The sequence below is a fragment of the Gopherus evgoodei genome, chromosome 16 (genome assembly GCF_007399415.2).
Source record: "Gopherus evgoodei ecotype Sinaloan lineage chromosome 16, rGopEvg1_v1.p, whole genome shotgun sequence".
In the NCBI taxonomy this organism is placed as follows: domain Eukaryota; kingdom Metazoa; phylum Chordata; order Testudines; family Testudinidae; genus Gopherus; species Gopherus evgoodei.
This window is the reverse complement of record NC_044337.1, coordinates 22931096-22949856: the sequence shown is the minus strand read 5'-3', so window position 1 is coordinate 22949856 and position 18761 is coordinate 22931096. Positions and strand designations below refer to the sequence as shown.

Genomic DNA, 18761 nt, shown 5'->3' with positions numbered 1-18761 from the left:
GTGGGGAATCCCTTGTGACGAGGCTGTAAATGAGATTTTAGTCAAAAGGTTTTTCTCTCGCTTAACTGAATTAATAATATGTAGGGGATTAATAGCACTGCTTGGTTGTAAACTAGAGCAGGCTAAATAACATCACGTTCGTGTAGCACTTTACATCCTCGAACGCACTTTGCACACGTTCAGCTGACTCCCATTAGCATTATAGTTTCTTTCTTCCAAATGGGGAAACGGCCATAGAGGCTTTGTCTAGACTTGAGAAGTTCACCATGCTACTCGCCTAGCCTGATAGCAAGACACACAGGAGTTACAGGCAGGGCTGGCTCCAGGCACCAGCTCAGCAAGCAGGTGCTTGGGGCGGCCAAAGGGAAGGGGCGGCAGGTCGGGCAATTCGGCGGCAGGTCCTTCCCTCCGAGAGGGACCTAGGGACCTGTTGCCGAAGAAGAAAGCGCTGTGGAGCTATCGTGATCGCTTCCCCCCCCCCCCCGCCCCGCGCTTAGGGCGACAAAAACCTGAAGCTGGCCCTGGTTACAGGTGTGCTCAGAGGCCTTTAGGCAGTAGCAACTTCAGAATAAATTTATCTTGGGGGGGTGGGGAGATGACTTAATCTCCCTCCCCCTAGGTCCTCATCCTGAATTTTACTGTCCCTAATGCCTGTTATTCCTCAAATTAAGCTAATCCACCCCACCCCCCAAGCCAGTTCAGCAGCATGCCCAACAGTGCATTCTGTCATATTGAGTCTGGTCTCATTTTAAATGTCCCAGATGTTGGGGCATCTGTCTCTGAACATTGTTCCACAGCCAAAGTCCTCCCTGAGGTGTGCCACAAAATTAGTATCCTTAATTCTTTGTGCCACCCTTGATTCTTCTCCTTCTTTAATCTTCACTTCCAGTCCCTGGGCTGTGGTTATCCTGTTCCTTCGACCCCCTGAGCTATTATCCCCCAGCTCTTACCCTGAGCTTTTAAAATTTTCCCTCAAAGCCTCCATCCAGGTCATTTGAAAATTGGTGTTTTTCTTCTTCAGTGAACTCCCTTCAGCTTGTTGGTCTTTTTCTGGTATTTAGGCAGAACAGACATACAATTCTGCAACAATAACAATGCCTAACTCATATATGGTGCTTAGGAGGGCACTAGTCTCTCCTTACTATGTGATGTGATGTTTTGGACTGTGCTGTACTCACAAACGGAAGTGGCTTTTTATTTATTTATTTATTTAACCATGTTTCACTGCAAACTCACAATATTTTGCACTCACATAGCAACTTTCATTTGAATATCTTGAAGCTATGTACATACAGGTGAGCAGATATTATTGCCCTTTTACATATAGGGAAATGGAGACATTGATTAACTAGTCCAAGATTACACATACAGCAGGAAATAGAATCTAGTCCTTCTGAGTCCCAGGCCTTTGCAACATGCAGCTGCCATCTCCAGTTGGTCCACTCTCATCTCGGAGATCTTTTCTGGGCATTATTGCTTTCTGGGTTTATTCCTCATTTGGGTACCTTCTCAGATTATTTCCCCGGATGTATCAGTGCATTTTCCTGTGATGAACAAACTTTTTCTTATTTCTAATATCGCTGAACTCCCTTTATATTTCTCTTTCCTCTGGAGTTGGCAGCTTTCTAATTTCTGAAAATTCCCCCCGTCGCTCTTCTCCTTCCCTTTCCTCATTGCATGATCCTCTCCCCCCAGTAGGGCTCCATGGCTAGGTTCTCCCCTTCCCCGAGGTAATCAGCCTTTTGGTATCCAGTCAGTACATACATGGAGAGAAACCTATCTCATAGAACTGGAAGGGACCCCAAGAGGTCATTGAGTCCAGCTCCCTGCCTTCACTAGCAGAACCAACTACTGATTTTGCCCCAGATCCCTAGGTGGCCCCCTCAAGGATTGAACTCACAACCCTGGGTTTAGCAGGCCAACGCTCAAACCACTGAGCTATCCCTTCCCCCCTATGTAACTAGACACTTCCAGGTCTCCTTTTTGACCAGACTTTGAGGTTGAAAACCAGACACCTGGTAATCCTACCCTCCTTGTTGTTATCTCTCAGTTTAGTAATGTCATGAATGCTCTTGGTATCCCCCACACTCTTTTCCCCATCACCCAGATCAGTGAAAATAAATTGGAAATATGTTTGTGTGTACAACATCTTTATCCTAGTACCCCTCTACCTTGATATAACGCTGTCCTCGGGAGCCAAAAAATCTTACCACGTTATAGGTGAAACCGCGTTACATTGAACTTGCTTTGCTCCACTAGAGTGCGCAAACACCCTCCCCATCCCCCTGAGCGCTGCTTTACCGCGTTATATCGAGTGGCGTTATAGCAGGGTAGAGGTGTATATAGAGTCTGCATTTAGCCCTTCTGTGCCTTTTCTAAGTTGCATTCAATTCCAGTATCTATGCGTTAGTTAAGATTGAGAGAGTCTACCCCAGGTCTCCTTCAGGGCCACGCAGATAACAGTTGTGTGAATAGTTTCATGATTCATCCCTACATTTTAACAGGCCCCTTTGTTAACTGAAGCATAAAGCCTTGTTTGCCCAAAGCCAAAAACATGAGGAATTTATGGTACACATGTCACTTTTGCCAGTCTTAGAGCCAACAATAGCTACAGGACTGAGGGCATACAGTAAGAGGATCTGCAAGATTGTTTGTGTTCCATGTTCCCAACCAGAAGGCTTCACAAGGCTTAAACAAGCTTTTAATATCCTAGTGTTCTTAGCAAGATGTTCTTTGTTAAAATCACTATTTAAACAGGAGGGAAGCAGCTGCCCCTACTTGCATTCAGTAACCCTATTGGAACAGAACACAAATGGGTCCAGTGGCAGGTGTATACTATGAATGAAGAATGTAGTAGGACTCTCTATACAGTTTTTTGCAGAATCTAGTGGCCTGCTTTAGGTTCTTTGACAAATGGACACAGAGCCTTAGCTTTCCTTTTAATCTTATCCCTTTGTTTAAAAAAATGCACAAAACCACTGAGGCAGGGAGACCGACATGCTAGAAAATGCATGTAAGTGAAGGCTCATTAATGTTTAAACTGCCTGAAAGGCAAAGGTGTGCAAAGTAACCAGTGTGGATTTGCAATATTAAAAATGCCAACTTCAAATATTGTCTCCAGGGCCAGCAGGAAGGTAATTTAGAGGGGAAACAGCTGCTTAGATTTCTGTTTCTAAGATTAAGTGGTGGCTTGAAAAAATAATAAACTGTGGTTTTGTAATTTAAACTTTTCACATATACAAATGTACATTGGTAACTGAAAGCAAGGTTTAACTTTTCTTTATTTGGGAGCAACACAGAAGAACTGAGATTCCAAATCTGTGGCTGAATCAGAGTATTTACATTTTATTATTCATAGCAGAGTGTGTGCTAGCACGAGCCATAAAGAGTACTGCAATATGCCACGTGTTCTGTTTGCCGCTTTTCTGCTGCACCTCATTGACCTCTGGTGTCCTTAGTATTAGTGGCTGGAGCAGTAGGTGCCAGGTCATAGGCAGCACTTAAGTTAAATATCCTTCCCTTCCTCTGCTTTTCAGGGGGCCATAACTTGAAGCTGTTGGATTTTGTGTACAGACCTGGTTTATTTTTATGGTACAGTTGGCCAGTCCTTCCCATCCTCTCAAGGATTGGGTTTTTTCTTTTAGGGCAATTTTATGTCTTGTTTACACCTGAAAGATTTAATCTACATTTATTTTAAATGCAGTAGATCAGGTGGAATAATTAAAGTGAGACCTAGAGCATGGGACAACTGGTAAAGTTAATTAAACACTTTTATTTTGATGCAGAAGAACTTGACGAGTGTCTTTTAGGGGTTAATGTAATAGGAAGCGTGCATAGCATGTTTAACTAAATACATTTCAGGAATTTGGTGAATAAAACACAACTGCATTATGCCTCAGGGTCGTAATAGACGTAAGTTCAGCAGAGTGCCCAAAACAAAGGGGGCCTGATCCCAAGCCCATTGGAATTAGTGGGAATCTATTGACTTCAATGGCGTTTGGAGTAGGCCCTGATCTCTTAAATAAAGAAAACCAACTCTGATTTGTTTGGCATTTTCTCTTCTACTTCCTGCTCGCTCCCCACCCCTCTTCTCAGGATTTGGCCTGAGTTTGGTTAACACCTACCCATCCTTAGAGCTGCTGCATCCAAGTGAGTACAGCCCAACTTTCTGTGTTATGTCCAGGTGTGAGGCTGGTGCAGAAACTGTTCAGCAGTTTTGCAGCCTTGTTAATGAAGGGGCAGTTGCATTCCATTCTGTGCTAAATATATGGCTAGTTGTAGTTGTAAATAACTTGGATCAGCTGGGTTTTTATTGTATCAGAATTGCCACACCCAGCTCACTCCACTGGTCTTTCTAGTCTGTGTCAGGGTCAGTACTTGATGCTTTGCAGGAGGGGGCAAGAGAATCCTGCAGCGGATCTTCATGAAATAACCTGACCATTGGGGAACTTCCTCCAACCACTGACCGTTACAAGTTGGCTTATGCCCCTAAAGCCTGAGGAATTGTATCCCTTATACAAATCAATCAATCAATCAATCCTGTCTAATGGAAGTGTGGATGGTCTCAATAGCCATAGAAAAGTGTAGTCCTACTAAGTACTTGGCCTCAATGATTGTTTGTAACAATGAGTTCCACATGTTAATTGTTACCTGAGGAGCCTGTAATCTAAGAGCTGAATTTTGATAGCCACTTTTTCTGTGGGCAGATTTTTTTTAGGCATTTGGGGAGGTGGGGATGGTGTTTGATGTTAGAATCACCTGGCATGCCCCCCCTTTGTAAGGGTTTAATCTGTCTCTCTCACACACATACTCTCCCCCATTAGACATTGACCAGTTTTTGATTGTTGAGCAAACCAAAAAGCTATATGTAGTCTGTTTTATTCTGTCAGAGATGCCCATATTCTGATTTAGCTTGGAGCATATTGGTACCTTTTGATTTAGTTGCAAATACAGTTGTATGCCTCATGTACAATAATAAAGGAAAAATCGTCTTTGAAATTTTGCATGTGACTGAAAAAGCCACATCCCTAGTAATCCAAAAAGAATTTTGGAATTAAATTGAAAAATTGGGGTTTTTGGCAACATCTTTCTGCTATATTTTCATGTTGCTGCCTTATAAAATTTTGCCCAATGGGTTGATAAGTGTGAAAACTATAAATAAAAGCAGGTCTTGCTCCTGTAGCATCATCACATTTATTACAGCTCTATTTCCAAAGCCATTTAGGTATAATATAATGCTTCTAGTGAATAATCTTCTGCAGTAAATGATGTAGTCTAACAAGCCTGTGGATCTCAGAACAGTTCATTTTGGATGTTAGTGGTTTCATAATTAATACCTCACTTCCTGAGGCCACAGACAGATGTGTGTTCTGAAATTACTCCAGGTTTTCTTAGTACATGTTGTATAGAAAAGGAGGAACTCACACTTTAGGATGTTGGAAGCTAGAAGTTGCTTTTAAATTATTGGTGAATATATTCATAGTTTGATAATGAGTTTTCTACTTAAACCATAAGTGAATAATATCCTTTGTTACTAATTATTTATGTAGTGTCTAATGTGTGCGTTAGAGACCATAATAAGACAAGCCCCTGCCCAAAAGTGTTTTACGTCACTTACACGTTCTGCTTTCTGTTGTGTTTAGTTAGCCCTATAGAGAGTTCTCTTTCATGGGCCTGTAAAGACTTGAAGGAGGCAGCCTTGCACACTGAGCTCCTTTTATTTATCCACTTGTCACTTAAGAGTCAGTAGCAAGTTGTTAATTCCTTCACCCTGCTTGGTCTGTCTTCAGTCTCAGCCCTAGGCATCCTCCCTTAGACCTGAATGGACTTTCATGGTGGTTTCACAGCGAGTCTCAGGCCATGTCTACATCTAAAATTTTGCAGCGCTGGTTGTTACAGCTGTATTAGTACAGCTGTATAGGGCCAGCGCTGCAGAGTGGCCACACTTACAGCAACCAGCGCTGCAAGTGGTGTTAGATGTGGCCACACTGCAGCGCTGTTGGGCGGCTTCAAAGGGGGTTCCGGGAACGCGAGAGCAAACCGGGGAAGGAGACCAGCTTCGCCGCGGTTTGCTCTCGCGTTCCCGGAGCCACCCTGCAAACCGCAGGGAAGGAGACCTGCTTGCTCGGGGTTCCGGGAACGAGAGAGCAAACCGCGGCGAAGCTGGTCTCCTTTCCCGGTTTGCTCTCTCGTTCCCCGAACCGCCGAGCAAGCGGTTCTCCTTACCTGCTTGCTTGGGGTTCCGGGAACGAGAGAGCAAACCGGGGAAGGAGACCAGCTTCGCCGCGGTTTGCTCTTGCGTTCCCGGAGCCACCCAGCAAACCGCAGGGAAGGAGACCTGCTTGCTCGGGGTTCCGGGAACGAGAGAGCAAACCGGGAAAGGAGACCAGCTTCGCCGCGGTTTGCTCTCGCGTTCCCGGAGCCACCCTGCAAACCGCAGGGAAGGAGACCTGCTTGCTCGGGGTTCCGGGAACGAGAGAGCAAACCGGGGAAGGAGACCAGCTTCGCCGCGGTTTGCTCTCGCGTTCCCGGAGCCACCCTGCAAACCGCAGGGAAGGAGACCTGCTTGCTTGGGGTTCCGGGAACGAGAGAGCAAACCGGGGAAGGAGACCAGCTTCGCCGCGGTTTGCTCTCGCGTTCCCGGAGCCACCCAGCAAACCACAGGGAAGGAGACCTGCTTGCTCGGGGTTCCGGGAACGAGAGAGCAAACCGGGAAAGGAGATCAGCTTGATTACCAGAGGCTTCCTCCTTCCACGGAGGTCAAGAAAAGCGCTGGTAAGTGTTTACATTGGATTACCAGCGCTGGATCACCAGCGCTGGATCCTCTACACCCGAGACAAAACGGGAGTACGGCCAGCGCTGCAAACAGGGAGTTGCAGCGCTGGTGATGCCCTGCAGATGTGTACACCTTCAAAGTTGCAGCGCTGTAACTCCCTCACCAGCGCTGCAACTTTCTGATGTAGACAAGCCCTCAGTGTTAGTTGTCACTGATGTGTTGGGTTGTATATAATGCGGGGCTGAGATACCATGGTGATGGGTCTAAGAATCTAGCTAAGGCTGGTATTTGGAATGCATTTAAGACTGAGCTGAGACCATTCCATTTCTTGTTCTGAAGACCAGAGCCGTAGTCTGTTAAACTTTCTGTTTTCAGGGGCAGGAGGAAGCTAAGATTTTGATAAAGCTAGTAATGTAAACTGGTTAATTTCATTCATTAATCACATACTCGGAGTAATTTATTGTTACCATAGTCCTGAGTCCTCTTGAATTGCAGTGTTTGTGGCAGGTGTAAGGTTTGCCATAACAAGCATCACAGTGCTATGGTAATTACATTTCTGCTAGTATTTATAATAAACTTACGTTTCTTCGGATTTGATCTCTCAGCTGTTGCAAATTGCATCTGGTTGAAGTCCAGGCTGTAAGGGTTGATGGTTGTGTGGCCAAAACACAGCATTGGTGTTTTGAGATAGGCATAGATTTTTCTAAACCACACAGTGATTTTTGTGTGTTTCAGTTTTTCAGGGCCCAAATTGAGTGTCCCTAAAGAGCCCTGATTTTCAGAAAGTGCTAAATTCCCACCCACTGAAAGTCAGGCTCCTTAAAGATGCCCGAAGAGGGAGCCCAAAATTGGAGGTACACAGATTCACTAGTCACTTTTGAAAACCATGGCCATGACTTCTGTGCCTCAAATATTCCAGTTTACAAAATGAGGCACAGAAATCATGGTTATGATTTTAAAAGGTGACTAATGAGTCTGAGTATCTCCTTAAAGGAACCTAGTGCTGGAGGCGTTAAGGAAGCCTAAATAGTTATAAGTAAAGTGCTTTGAGATCCATAGGCGCTATAGCTAGCTGAAAACTCCAGAATTTTGAGTTTTCTGTGAAAAATAATTAGATTTTCAACTAAAACCTCTGCCCTGAACATTTTCCAGATTTTCAACCAGCTTTAGTAAGAACATAGGCTTGGCAAAGTGGATCAGACCTATAGTTCATCTAGTCCAGTAGTCTGTCTGACAGTGGCGAGGACTAGATACTTCAGACAAAGTGCAAGAAACACCCCTTAGTGGGCATAGTCCACCCTTTGGGAAATCTCCTAAGCCATAATAGAGATTGGGTTAAATCCCAAAGCAGGAGGATATATCTCCCCCCCCCCCAAAAAAAAAAAGTTTAGTATCTACTATTATAACTCTAGATATTCAGGTTATGCCTGCAAATAGCCAGTTTGTCATTGTTGGAAGGGGCAGTATGAACGGAAAACATGTTTGTGTGTATGTATATTGTTGCTCTGCTTGTTGCCCCAGAGCTGCAGTGACTGCTCCTGTATTTCCACATTGTCTTCATTTTCATCTCGCTTCCTCCTGCCCCTTCCATATCAGAACGTTGTTATGCTTTGTTGCCCTGCAGGAGAGGCGATGAGCCTCAACCACTTTATGCATCGGGAATGGACAATAAAAGGCAGTGACGCCAGTGTCCAGGCTGTAGAGGGAGAATGTAATCGTTGCCTCGGCAGCGTTCGCTGCTTCTCTAGGAGTCTTTTGTGCTGGCTGTAACACCTAGGTGACTTGGTAACAGCCAACCCTTGGTCCCTTACGTAATAGTGAGGAGTATTTACTGCAGCGTACACTGCCAAATGTACACCTCTATTTAATTATAACTTTGGAAGAGGAAAGCGAATGTTATTTGCGAATGTATAGGGGAACTGTTGGTCTTGCCTGTAGGTTGGGTACCTTAACCTGATTTAGCTCTTGCTTCTCCCTTTATGGGAAAGTCCCATAGGGGAAGGGTGGTCCAGTGGCTTTGAGTGTTAGCCTGGGACTCAATTTTCTATTCCCTGGTCTACCACAGCCTCCCTGTATGACCTTGGGAAAGTCACTTAGTCTCTCTGTCTCAATTTCCCACCAGCACAGTGGGGATAATAGCACTTCCCAAATTCACTTCAGTGTTATTGAGGATAAATATATTAGACTAAGGCACTTGGATACTGTGGTAACAGGGGCCAGGTAAGTGTCTAACATAGTCTGTAGAAAGATTACTTTCTCATACATTTGTTTTTAAAGGTCTCCTATAGAATTTGATAGACAATTTTCTTCCATAGATTTCTTTAGGATGCTTAGAAACCTATAAAAAGAATATTGTCCTTGTTAAATTCTGGTGGACTTTAGAGTAATTTCTGTAGAAATCCTATTACATTTCTATAGAAATCTGTTTATTTCAGCCCTATTAAAATCTATAATGCTTTTGCTATTGTTACAATATACACTTACACATAGCCCTCGTCCAGACTAACCCGCGGCATCGGCGGGTTAAAATCGATAGCTCGGGGATCGATATATCGCGTCTAGTCTGGACGCGATGTATTGATCCCCGAGCGCGCTTACATCGATTCCGGAACTCCATCAATCCGAACGGAGTTCCGGAATCGACACGGAGAGCCGCGGACATCGATGCCGTGCCGTCCAGACTGGTGAGTACCTCGATTTTAGAAATTCGACTTCAGCTACGTTATTCCCGTAGCTGAAGTTGCGTATCTAAAATCGATTTTAATACATAGTCTGGACGTGGCCATAGGGTGGATTTGGCTTATCTGTATGTTCCTGATTATTGAGAGAACCTGTATTGTCAAATTGGGACCAGCTCATCCCTGAGTTGGGTTATAGATGCAAAGTAGCTAACCTGTGGATGATATGCAAACCTTATCTTTGAATTTCCTCACACTTACGTTAAAATCTCAACTGTAAAATTGTTTTAAAATAAAAAGTGATACATGAAATTTTGTGAGCGTTGAGGCAGTGTTCTTCGTCTTCAGAAGGGAAAGGTGAGATCCAGAGAGTCAATTAAATGCACTGCTTTTGTGTTTAAAAATATGACCATTGGTGTAAATGCTCTGATGCACTGTGCATCGTTCCAAGTACTGTGTATGACCAGGACCGGCACTAGGGGTTTGAGCGCCCTAGGCAGACAGCAATTTCGCCACCCCGCGCGCTGGTCCCGCAGCTCTGGTGGAGCTGCCGGAGTAGTGCCTGCGGAGGGTCCGGTGCTCCGCGGCTCTGGTGGAGCCGCTGCAGTCGTGCCTGCGGGAGGTCCACCGGAGCCACGCGAGCAGCCAACTGTTCGCAGGCATGACTGCAGCGGCTCCACCGGAGCCGCGGAGCACCAGACCCTCCGCAGGCACCACTGCGGCAGCTCCACCAGAGACGCCTGCTGCCCCCTCCAGCAAAACGGCGCCCACCATTTATTCTGGCGCCCTAGGCGATTGCCTAGGCTGCCTGAATGGTAGTGCCGGCCCTGTGTATGACCTGCGCTTTCATATGTTAAAAAGTTATTTGGAACTTGTGTGCTGAGCATGTTCTGTGAAGCTTCAGAAGTCTCCAACTTCAGATTTTCTTCAAGCAGATACAAGGCATAGTCTGCACTGGGGGTTTGGAGGTCAGAAAGAAACAATTTTTTGTTTTATCAACAGTCTGCTCACACAAATGGGAGTGGGGGCTGGGGGGGGAGAGAAATGGAATTTAACCACTCCCTCCCCCCACCCCCAAAATCTCCTTTGGGTGGGAAGCAAGCAAGAGAAATTTCATCCTTGGAAAATAAACTTGCAGGACTTTACTAACTTAGTTGACTCTCGGCATGTTATTGGGAGCAGCAGGAGTTTTACCAGTCAGTGGTGCATCCCTGTGCTATAATTGCATTCCCTTTCAGAATGCTCATGTGTCAGAGGGTGTGTCCACATTGTAATTAAAAACCCACAGCTGGCCTGTGCCAGCTGATTCAGGATCGCAGGGGTCTGGCTAAGGGGCTGTTTAACTGTGGTGTATAGGGCTTGGGCAGCTAAGAACATAATGGCCATACTGGATCAGACCAAAGGTCCATCTAGCCCAGTATCCTGTCTTCTGACAGTGGCCAATGCCAGGAGCTTCAGAGGGAATGAACAGAGCAGGTAATCATCAAGTGATCCATCCCCTGTTGCCTGTTCCCAGCTCTGGGACCCTCCCACTTTGCAGGGTCCTTGAACCCAGACTCCAGCCCAAGCCCAAATGTCCACACTGCAATTAAACAGCCCTTTAGCACAAGCCCAAGTCAGCTGGCATGGGCCAGCCACAGGTTTTTAATTGCAGTGCAGACATACCCAGGGTGGGAGGGATTTCTGCTTTTGCATGCTGTTGTAGAAGGGAGAAACCAGAATTTCTGTGCCATTCTTTTAGGAATTAGGACTTAAAAACTTAAACATTCGCAGAAGAGAAGGGTCAGAACTAGTCTGAACATTTTCCCATAATGAAATCTCCTGAATTGTTGTATTTCCCCTCAGCATGTTGATGCTTTTAAAACCAGGAAAAACTATTTTGCTGTTTCTCCGTCAGTTATTTTGACACTAATCAGTGCTGCGGATCTTGTTTTGATTGGAGTCTTGATGCATCATAAAAAGAGTTGCTGAAAGAGTTCAATTATAATATCAGCAATTCTGCCAAATGTATTGAGCTGTTCTGAAAAGCAACTTGTCTTTCCTGACCCAGATACACAGTTTCCCACTGTGGTAGATGCTGCCAGAAAGACTCTTGGCAGAAAGCCAGAAATAAAATTATACTGCAGAATTATACTTCTTTCCTGATCCAAGCAGCGTTGTGTGTGTTTTATGATGAAAAATCACCTGCCTTTTGCATGCAGAGCAGAAATTAAAACTAACTAGCAATTAAAGCTCCAGGACTCTTATTTTGATATTAACCATCCTCCTTAATTTCACTGAACATAACTTTTTTTCTTGTATGCTGAATAAACTGCAGCATTCTTTTGCTGCTGGGTCTGATCTTATCCTGCAAATCCCATCCTACTTTGGGACCGTTCCTTCCTACTCTCCGCAGCACTAGTTCTCTCTCCAGTACCCGTGCTCTCAAATCTGAGGCCAACTCAGATGTCTCAGGATTATTTGTGTTGCCCTTCAACCTGCTGTTTACGCTACAGTGCCTCACGTGCTGATGCTGGACTGCAGGAAAGATTAGAAGGGCAGAGGGTGCTTTAGTGCCCCAGAAAAACATTGCTGGCTTGTTCAGTCTTGCTGTAGCATTGAAGTAGTTGTCATGGACCCTGGACTCTTCCGACAGCCTGGCCAGATGCCCGAGCAGCAGAGAAGTGGGGATTTAGATGACTAAAGAGTTCAATGTCCTGTGATCCTGTTTCCGTTCCCCAGTTATTCCAGCAGCATTTCTCTGTGCAAGGCGCTGCTCTGTGCTGCTGGGTTGGTAACAGGTATCCAAGGCTCCCTTTTCTAAGGGGGAAATGGAGTCTCAGCTGCTTTGTTAATTTCAGCCCATGTGGAGTTTGCAGACCTGTTGCTCCTGCCTGCCACCTTGCCAATCAGAAGTATCTAAAGACAGCTGAAGGGCTGCATGTTGGTATGTCCAAAACTATTTAAATGAGCATCTTTAAGTCCAGGAAACACCACTGACAGCTGCAGGAATAAACCCCATTATTAAGGCGACATATCAGACTCTTACCTTCACTCATCTCATGCCCATGCCAAAAGTTCCTTGTGAAAGATGGGGTGTTTAATGGAAACATTTCTGGGCCCTCTGTGGCCATGCTGCAGCCATTGCTAAATTGGTTACATTCTGATTAAGATGAACCTCAGGAGCCCGTTTCCTGATGTTTTTCTTCTGTTGAGAGACGGTGTTTTTTTAAACGTCGGAGTTCTGGTTATTCCCAGACCTGCTGTGGAGACAGTTTAGAGAGAGCATGAATTACCTCATTTAGTGCTGGTATGTAATAACACTTCACATTGCTATAGTGCCTGCTGTCTGAGGATTAAAAAAATCACATCAATACTCCTCACCTGGCCCTGGTGAGGTGAGGTAGTAGTATGCCCATTTTACAGGTGGGGAGTGAGGCACAGAGACGGTAAGGGACTTTCCCGAGGTCATTCATGGCTTTGTTTATCCTAGAGGCTTTTCCTGGAAAATTCATTGCAAGCTGTGGTGGCGCTAGCTGTGTTGTAGCCCAGGCACAAGCGGCTTTTACCATCATGTCCTTTAGGCCACCCCTTAGCAACGCCAACTGTCCTCTCTCAGCTAGTGCTGCTGCAACGGGCAGCCTCTGTCCCTTAGTGCTGCAGCCATGGATGGAGCTGTCTCAGTTGGGGGCTGGTCCTAGCATAGATGCTCTGTAGTGAGTTAGTGGCAGAACAAAGCTGCTGGATTAGAAAGATTGCAGTCCGTTTCTCTGAATCCCTTCTGAAGGGCCTGGTAATAAGCAGAGGCCTTAGCGCTCAATCCAGATGGCTGTGGCTGTTTGGCTTCTGTTTATTTTCCACTCTGTGCCTTGTTCTTAAAGTAGCATCTGAGTTTTTAGAAAGCAGGCTCCATTCTGTTTAATGGTTTTATTAAACGTTCTCTCCCAGGTCTGAACTGCATTAAGGTCGGGTTTTTGTTGTTGTTGTGTTGTTTTTTTGTGTTGACACTTCTGAGAAGTATGGTTGGGCAATTAATAATTTGAAAGAACACTGCAGAACAGCTCCAGCTAGAATTGTGTGGTGATGTTTCTTCTTCTTCCTGAATAATATTGATGAAGATGCTGTCATCTGTAACGCCCTCCCTAATTGGAGCACAGTGCAGCCATGTCCCCAGACCTCAATTGCTCACTTTTGGGGAAAAGGGCAGGGATTAATGGTGACTCTTGCCTGACTTGTTTTGCTTGTTAATGAAACCCGGAGCCTCTCTGAAAAGCTGCATTGTTCTGCCCCTCTCAAGGATAGCATTGAAAGGTGTTGATGCTGCATAGCTCATCCGCTGTGCAGCAGAGAGAAATTAGCCCTGGTCACAGCTGTAAACATTTGCTTTCAAGCTATTTCAGGTTTTCAGAGTATACAGAAAAGAGCTCAGTGCCTGCGGAATTGCACCCTGAGGTACATTTGTTCTTGGAGCTCAAGAGGTGGCTTGCAGGCTTGGCCTCTAGATAGTCGGACCGTCCGCCCAGCAATTTAGTGAAGCATCAGTATTTGCTCAGTCAGCCATTTCCATCCATCTGCTTTCAGTGTGTTGTCACCTATAAACTGCACGTTATAGCAGTACTGGACAGGAGTCCAGGATGGAGCATAGCTTGATGTCTAAAGACTGTAGTGATGGGCACATTTGCTAAATCCAGATAGAGGCCTTCCACCTCATGCTCTTGATCCGAGAGAGAATTTCCACCTGGTGCTTGTAGGAGGAAGGAAGGCTGGAAAATACAAAAGGCAGAAATGAGGATAAAAAATAGCATGAAACCAGTTCGTGGTTTGAAGGGAGAACTTATCCTGGATGGATTGGTGGGCTGGGACCATGAATAACAGGCAGAGGAAAAGCTTGAGACACCTGTTGGAAACCACCCAGCACTCCTGCGAAGTAGGGACATATTACCCCTGCTTTGCAGCTAGGGGACACTCGGGCACAGAGCCGGCTTGACCAAATGAAAACCAGTGTCAGAGCTGTGCCTAGAACCAGGAGTCCAGACTCCCTGTCCTGTTTTTAAGCCAGCTGGGTGCTCTGGTGAAGAATGTTTGACGCACAGTAGCTGTGCTGAGCAGTGGCAGAAGGCTGCAGACTGGGCCCTGGCTGACAGGGTTGGGTGGAGAGTGTGGCGCTTACGTGTTTCCTGTTAGCCCAAGGGCGAGGGAGCAGTATTTGGGGGCTGAACAAGGCGGTGTGGAAAGGGGAGAAATAGGGGTTATTTTAAAGGATAGTTTGGATTTTGCAGTTTGGCTACAATGGGCTCTGTTTCCACACCCGGGACACTGTCCTGGGGCCTCAGCAACTGTTCTCCAGGCGGGAGAAGGTGCACGAATGCCTGGAAGACCAAGTCCAAGGCTTGTTGCCCTGGGCCCCAATCTGCAGTCACTTAAATGTGTGTAACTCTGCTCACGCGAGGTGACCATTGACATCAGTTGGCTGCACAAGTGAGTAGTTCTCTGCGTATAGGAGCGTTTGCAAGGATTGGGTCTGTGCAAAGTAAGTCTGAGACTTTAAAAGCTGCCCCAGGGTCTGGACCCCAGTTCCCACTGGAATTTTAATGGCAGCTTTGGCATCTCAGCCTGCAGTGGGAGGGCAGGACTGGAACTTTCCGAGGCCGGAGAGCGCAGCAGGTCGTGGGTGTGTGATATGAGGGGGCTGCATCAGTGGAGAGGGAGTCTTAGCCTGGTTGTGCAGTGCTCCCTGTTGTCCCCGCCATGGAAATAGGGCACTCTAATTTATTTCTAAAGGCAAATATACCTGTGCTTATTGTCCAAGCTCTGTCCCTGTTTGAGCTTTTAGGGCCCTTTGTTGGCAGAGGCCCTGGCTTCTGTGAGCCTCTCCAGGGGGATTTGTGCACTTGGCAGCACTAGTAGTTTAGGGCAGCCATCGTCACATGTTAGGGTAGCAGCCAATGCAGTCTTTCTGGTGGGACTTGAGGAACTAGGTCCCTCAAGATTCATCTCAATCCATCTCTCTCCCTATGAACCTGTCCCGCCCTACCTCTCCTCCCACCCCCCAAAAAACCCAGTTTACTGTAACCTCAACTGACCGCTTCATTATTTATATGTTCCTTCAACCCATCCCCATATTCAACCAGAAGAGGGGTAGAGGGGGCTGTACCAGACTCTTTCACTGGCTGGTTGGTTGGTTGTTACACTGTGCTGTATCCCAGGTGCATAGTCTGGAGTTCGGAGGGGTGTCTTTATAGACAACAAATTGCTCCCAAAGCTATTAGTCCTGTAAATCTGCTTCACCCCTTAAATAGTGGCACAGTGAAGTGGACTGTATTGCTCCCTCTCTAGCTGTGTTCAAATCTATACGGGGCACAACATTTTAATAATTTTATCACACCTCTGTAGTTAAGCACCAACTATGCTTTCAAGTCTCTTCTCCAGTCCCTATGCTGTTGGCAAAAGCAGGCTTAACCTTTAACAATGTCAGGATTGTTTGATGTGCAGGATCGAAAGACACACTGAAAGGAGAGCACATGTCAGGTGGTAGGATTTTACCAACTGGCTTTCAACCCACTGCAAATGTCTCTGAAAAGTTCCTGTGGTGGTATATGGAATGAGAGGGAAGAGGGAATTCTTTGCAAGGACTGGGGTTCCATAGTGCGCCCTGAGCTCAGACACGCTCCTATCTGTCACGTGGTACTTACTCCATCAGTGTGTCCTCCTCCTCCTCGCTGAGCATTTATTTGCAGTTGCATCGTGATGGCCCTCCAATATGGTGCCTGTTGCTCCAGGATAAGGGAAGGAGCTTTGCACTCTTATTTCAATGTTTTTCTTTTTAGCTTTGCCAATATGCCTAGAACAGAAAATGAGCCAGACTGCAGGTGTCAGTGATGAAGGTTCCGCATAGTGCTCTGCACCCAGGGTGCACAGGCCCTAGCCTTCGAGTGTGTGAGAGTGGGAATGGCCTAGAACAGAGCCCAGCTTGGATTGTTGTGTGTTTCCCTTCTCTGAGCCTGCTGCAGTTTCCTGTCAGCTCCGAACAGTGCGCTTTTGGAGACTGATTTCTCCATTTACAATCCCCCACCTCTACCCCCACCAAAGAGAGAAACTCCCCTGGGCTTTTGGTCTTCCCTGACATGAAATACCACGTGCCACTTCAAATATCAGACACGAGCGAAGGCTTTTCTCATGTGCAGAGAGGGATACCCGTTCTGTTGTAACAGGGCTCAGAAGAGAAATGCCTGGTATTCCCCAGTTTTGCCAAGGCTTGCTGTACATGGCTCTCTTGCCTTTAAGGTGCTGTGGAAAGCAGCACAGAGATGGACAGTGTCAGCTGGGGGCTCAGAGATCAGAGTGGCACTAGGTGATTTAGCCATGCGTTCCCCCATGAATTTCCATTAGATTTGGGACTAAATCCCCTGCCCTGCTTTGAAAACGTCAACCTGTAGTTATTTGTGGCAAGGACTCTTTCTTACTATATATTTGTACAGCACTTGGCACGCTTGGGGCCATCATGCTGATCGGGGTCTTGCGGCACTAATGAAGTACAAGTAATAAATGAAAAGTAATTCAGTTTCCAAAAATGTGATTTATGGATAAAAGTGGCACACCAGTTTTGTAGCTGGCTTCATATCAACTGTACTAAACACCCTGGAATTCAGAACTGCCTGGTGTCAGAGCTTTTGAATGCCAGTTGCTTCTCGGCTGATGAACCCAGATGAGGATGGCATGGGAAAACAGTAACATGTATGTGGGCATGTTTAACAAAAAAAAAAAGTTACTTTGTATAGAGACATCTGCTTTTTGTTCTGCATTGATGATTTCCTCCCCGCTCCTTTTGAAGCCTGCTGCTTTAATCAGTGGCTTGGTTTAATGTGCTGCTTTGAAAAGCAATCAAAATTAGCATGTGGTTTCTTCTCTCTTCAGGTTGTTTCTCTCTCTGTCTTTGCAGGTGTTGTTGTATCGCAGAAAGCGACTCCCGGAACATCTCGGCCTGTATGAACTCTTGAGCTGGCAAGGGATTTGAGAGGCTTATGAGGAGGTTCTGTCAGGCAAAAGCAGTGCCTAGCAAAGATACCGCGGAAGGGGGAGGGGGAGCAGAGCTGAGACTCTAGCAAACCATGGTAGGTACCTGTCTTCGTTAATATGGCTGCCTTAAAATTATTCTCCACACCTAGCCCGTTATGGAATCTGTTAAAACAAGAGTGGAAGGATTTTCTGACTCTGCTGCATTAAAGATATCTCCACATGGTTTAAGCAAAGCAAATGGGCTTTGATTTATTGCTGGGGCTTTTTCTAACTGGAGAATGGAGCCTTGTGAGCCTGCAGCACATGAATTATTAAACACAAATGAAGGGGATGCTCATAAATAACCTTTTCTAATAAAACTGGCATTAGCAAGCTGTTGCAGAGTGTGGGTGACCTTGAACTGTGGATTGCATAACAAACTCTGACACTCCCCACCCACCCCTTCCCCACAAGATCAGATGTTGGCGCTCTCTATATTTTAGTGTTAAAAATTAAAAGCCCGAGCTCTGTGCACATCTATTAATAGCATAGATATGATACATATGTAACCCGTACCCATTGGGGCATATTTGATCACTAAGTGAGGAGTCACTTCCAATCTGCCTGCTTGTATCTGTTACAAATTGCAAGAGTCAGAGATGCATTTAATTTGCAAAGCTGTGCAAATGTGAAGGGCTTGGAATGGTTAGTTTTTCAAAAATGCATTCAAGGAAGGGGGAAAAGCCCACCCAATTAATGAATTCCTGAGAGCCAGCTGTTGTGAGTAATTTCAGCCTATTGATTTTTTTAAGCCCTCTAAATGTTGTTGCTGCAAGAGAGGGAGGAGCGAATAGGTGCAGCATAATATTTACAATAAAGTACTGTATTCAGATTTGAGTAGATGATTGCTAATGAAATCCATTAAACAATAACCCAGCCAAACACAAATTAAGATTTTATCCTCTGTGATGAGAAGAATGCTCTGGGGAAAAAGGGACCTCAGGGCACGGATTGGACTTTAAATGGAAAGCTTGCTGGATCCTATGAATTCTTGACCCAGATTCTCTTGCTTAGTACTTATTTTGCCATTGCCCATTAGTGAGATAACCATGTGTTTCTAATACACAAGTTACAGGCTTATCAGTATACTGCTGCTGGAGTATTTTCTATAATCCGTATTTACAAGCAGGGAGATTTGGGGAGGAGTGGACATACTTTGGGTGGAGGTGAATTAACAAATCCATGTCACCGATTGACCACCAAGCTGCAGCAGCCTTTACCTGTGTCTTTTCGTGTTTTGTAACAGAGGTGAGCAACATCAGGGACCTTCGGGA

The 18761-nt window shown here is 45.6% G+C and overlaps 1 protein-coding gene across 3 annotated transcripts in view; it reads left to right on the top strand.

Annotated features, from left to right (window-relative positions):
* STRBP (spermatid perinuclear RNA binding protein) overlaps positions 1-18761 on the top strand; it is a 103199-nt gene that overhangs the window by 31960 nt on the left and 52478 nt on the right. For all 3 annotated transcript variants that reach the window (XM_030535170.1, XM_030535172.1, XM_030535171.1), the window contains exon 2: positions 17372-17543. In XM_030535170.1, the coding sequence (XP_030391030.1) occupies positions 17541-17543 (3 nt within the window). In that variant the 5' untranslated portion in view covers positions 17372-17540. The remainder of the gene's footprint in view (positions 1-17371; positions 17544-18761) is intronic.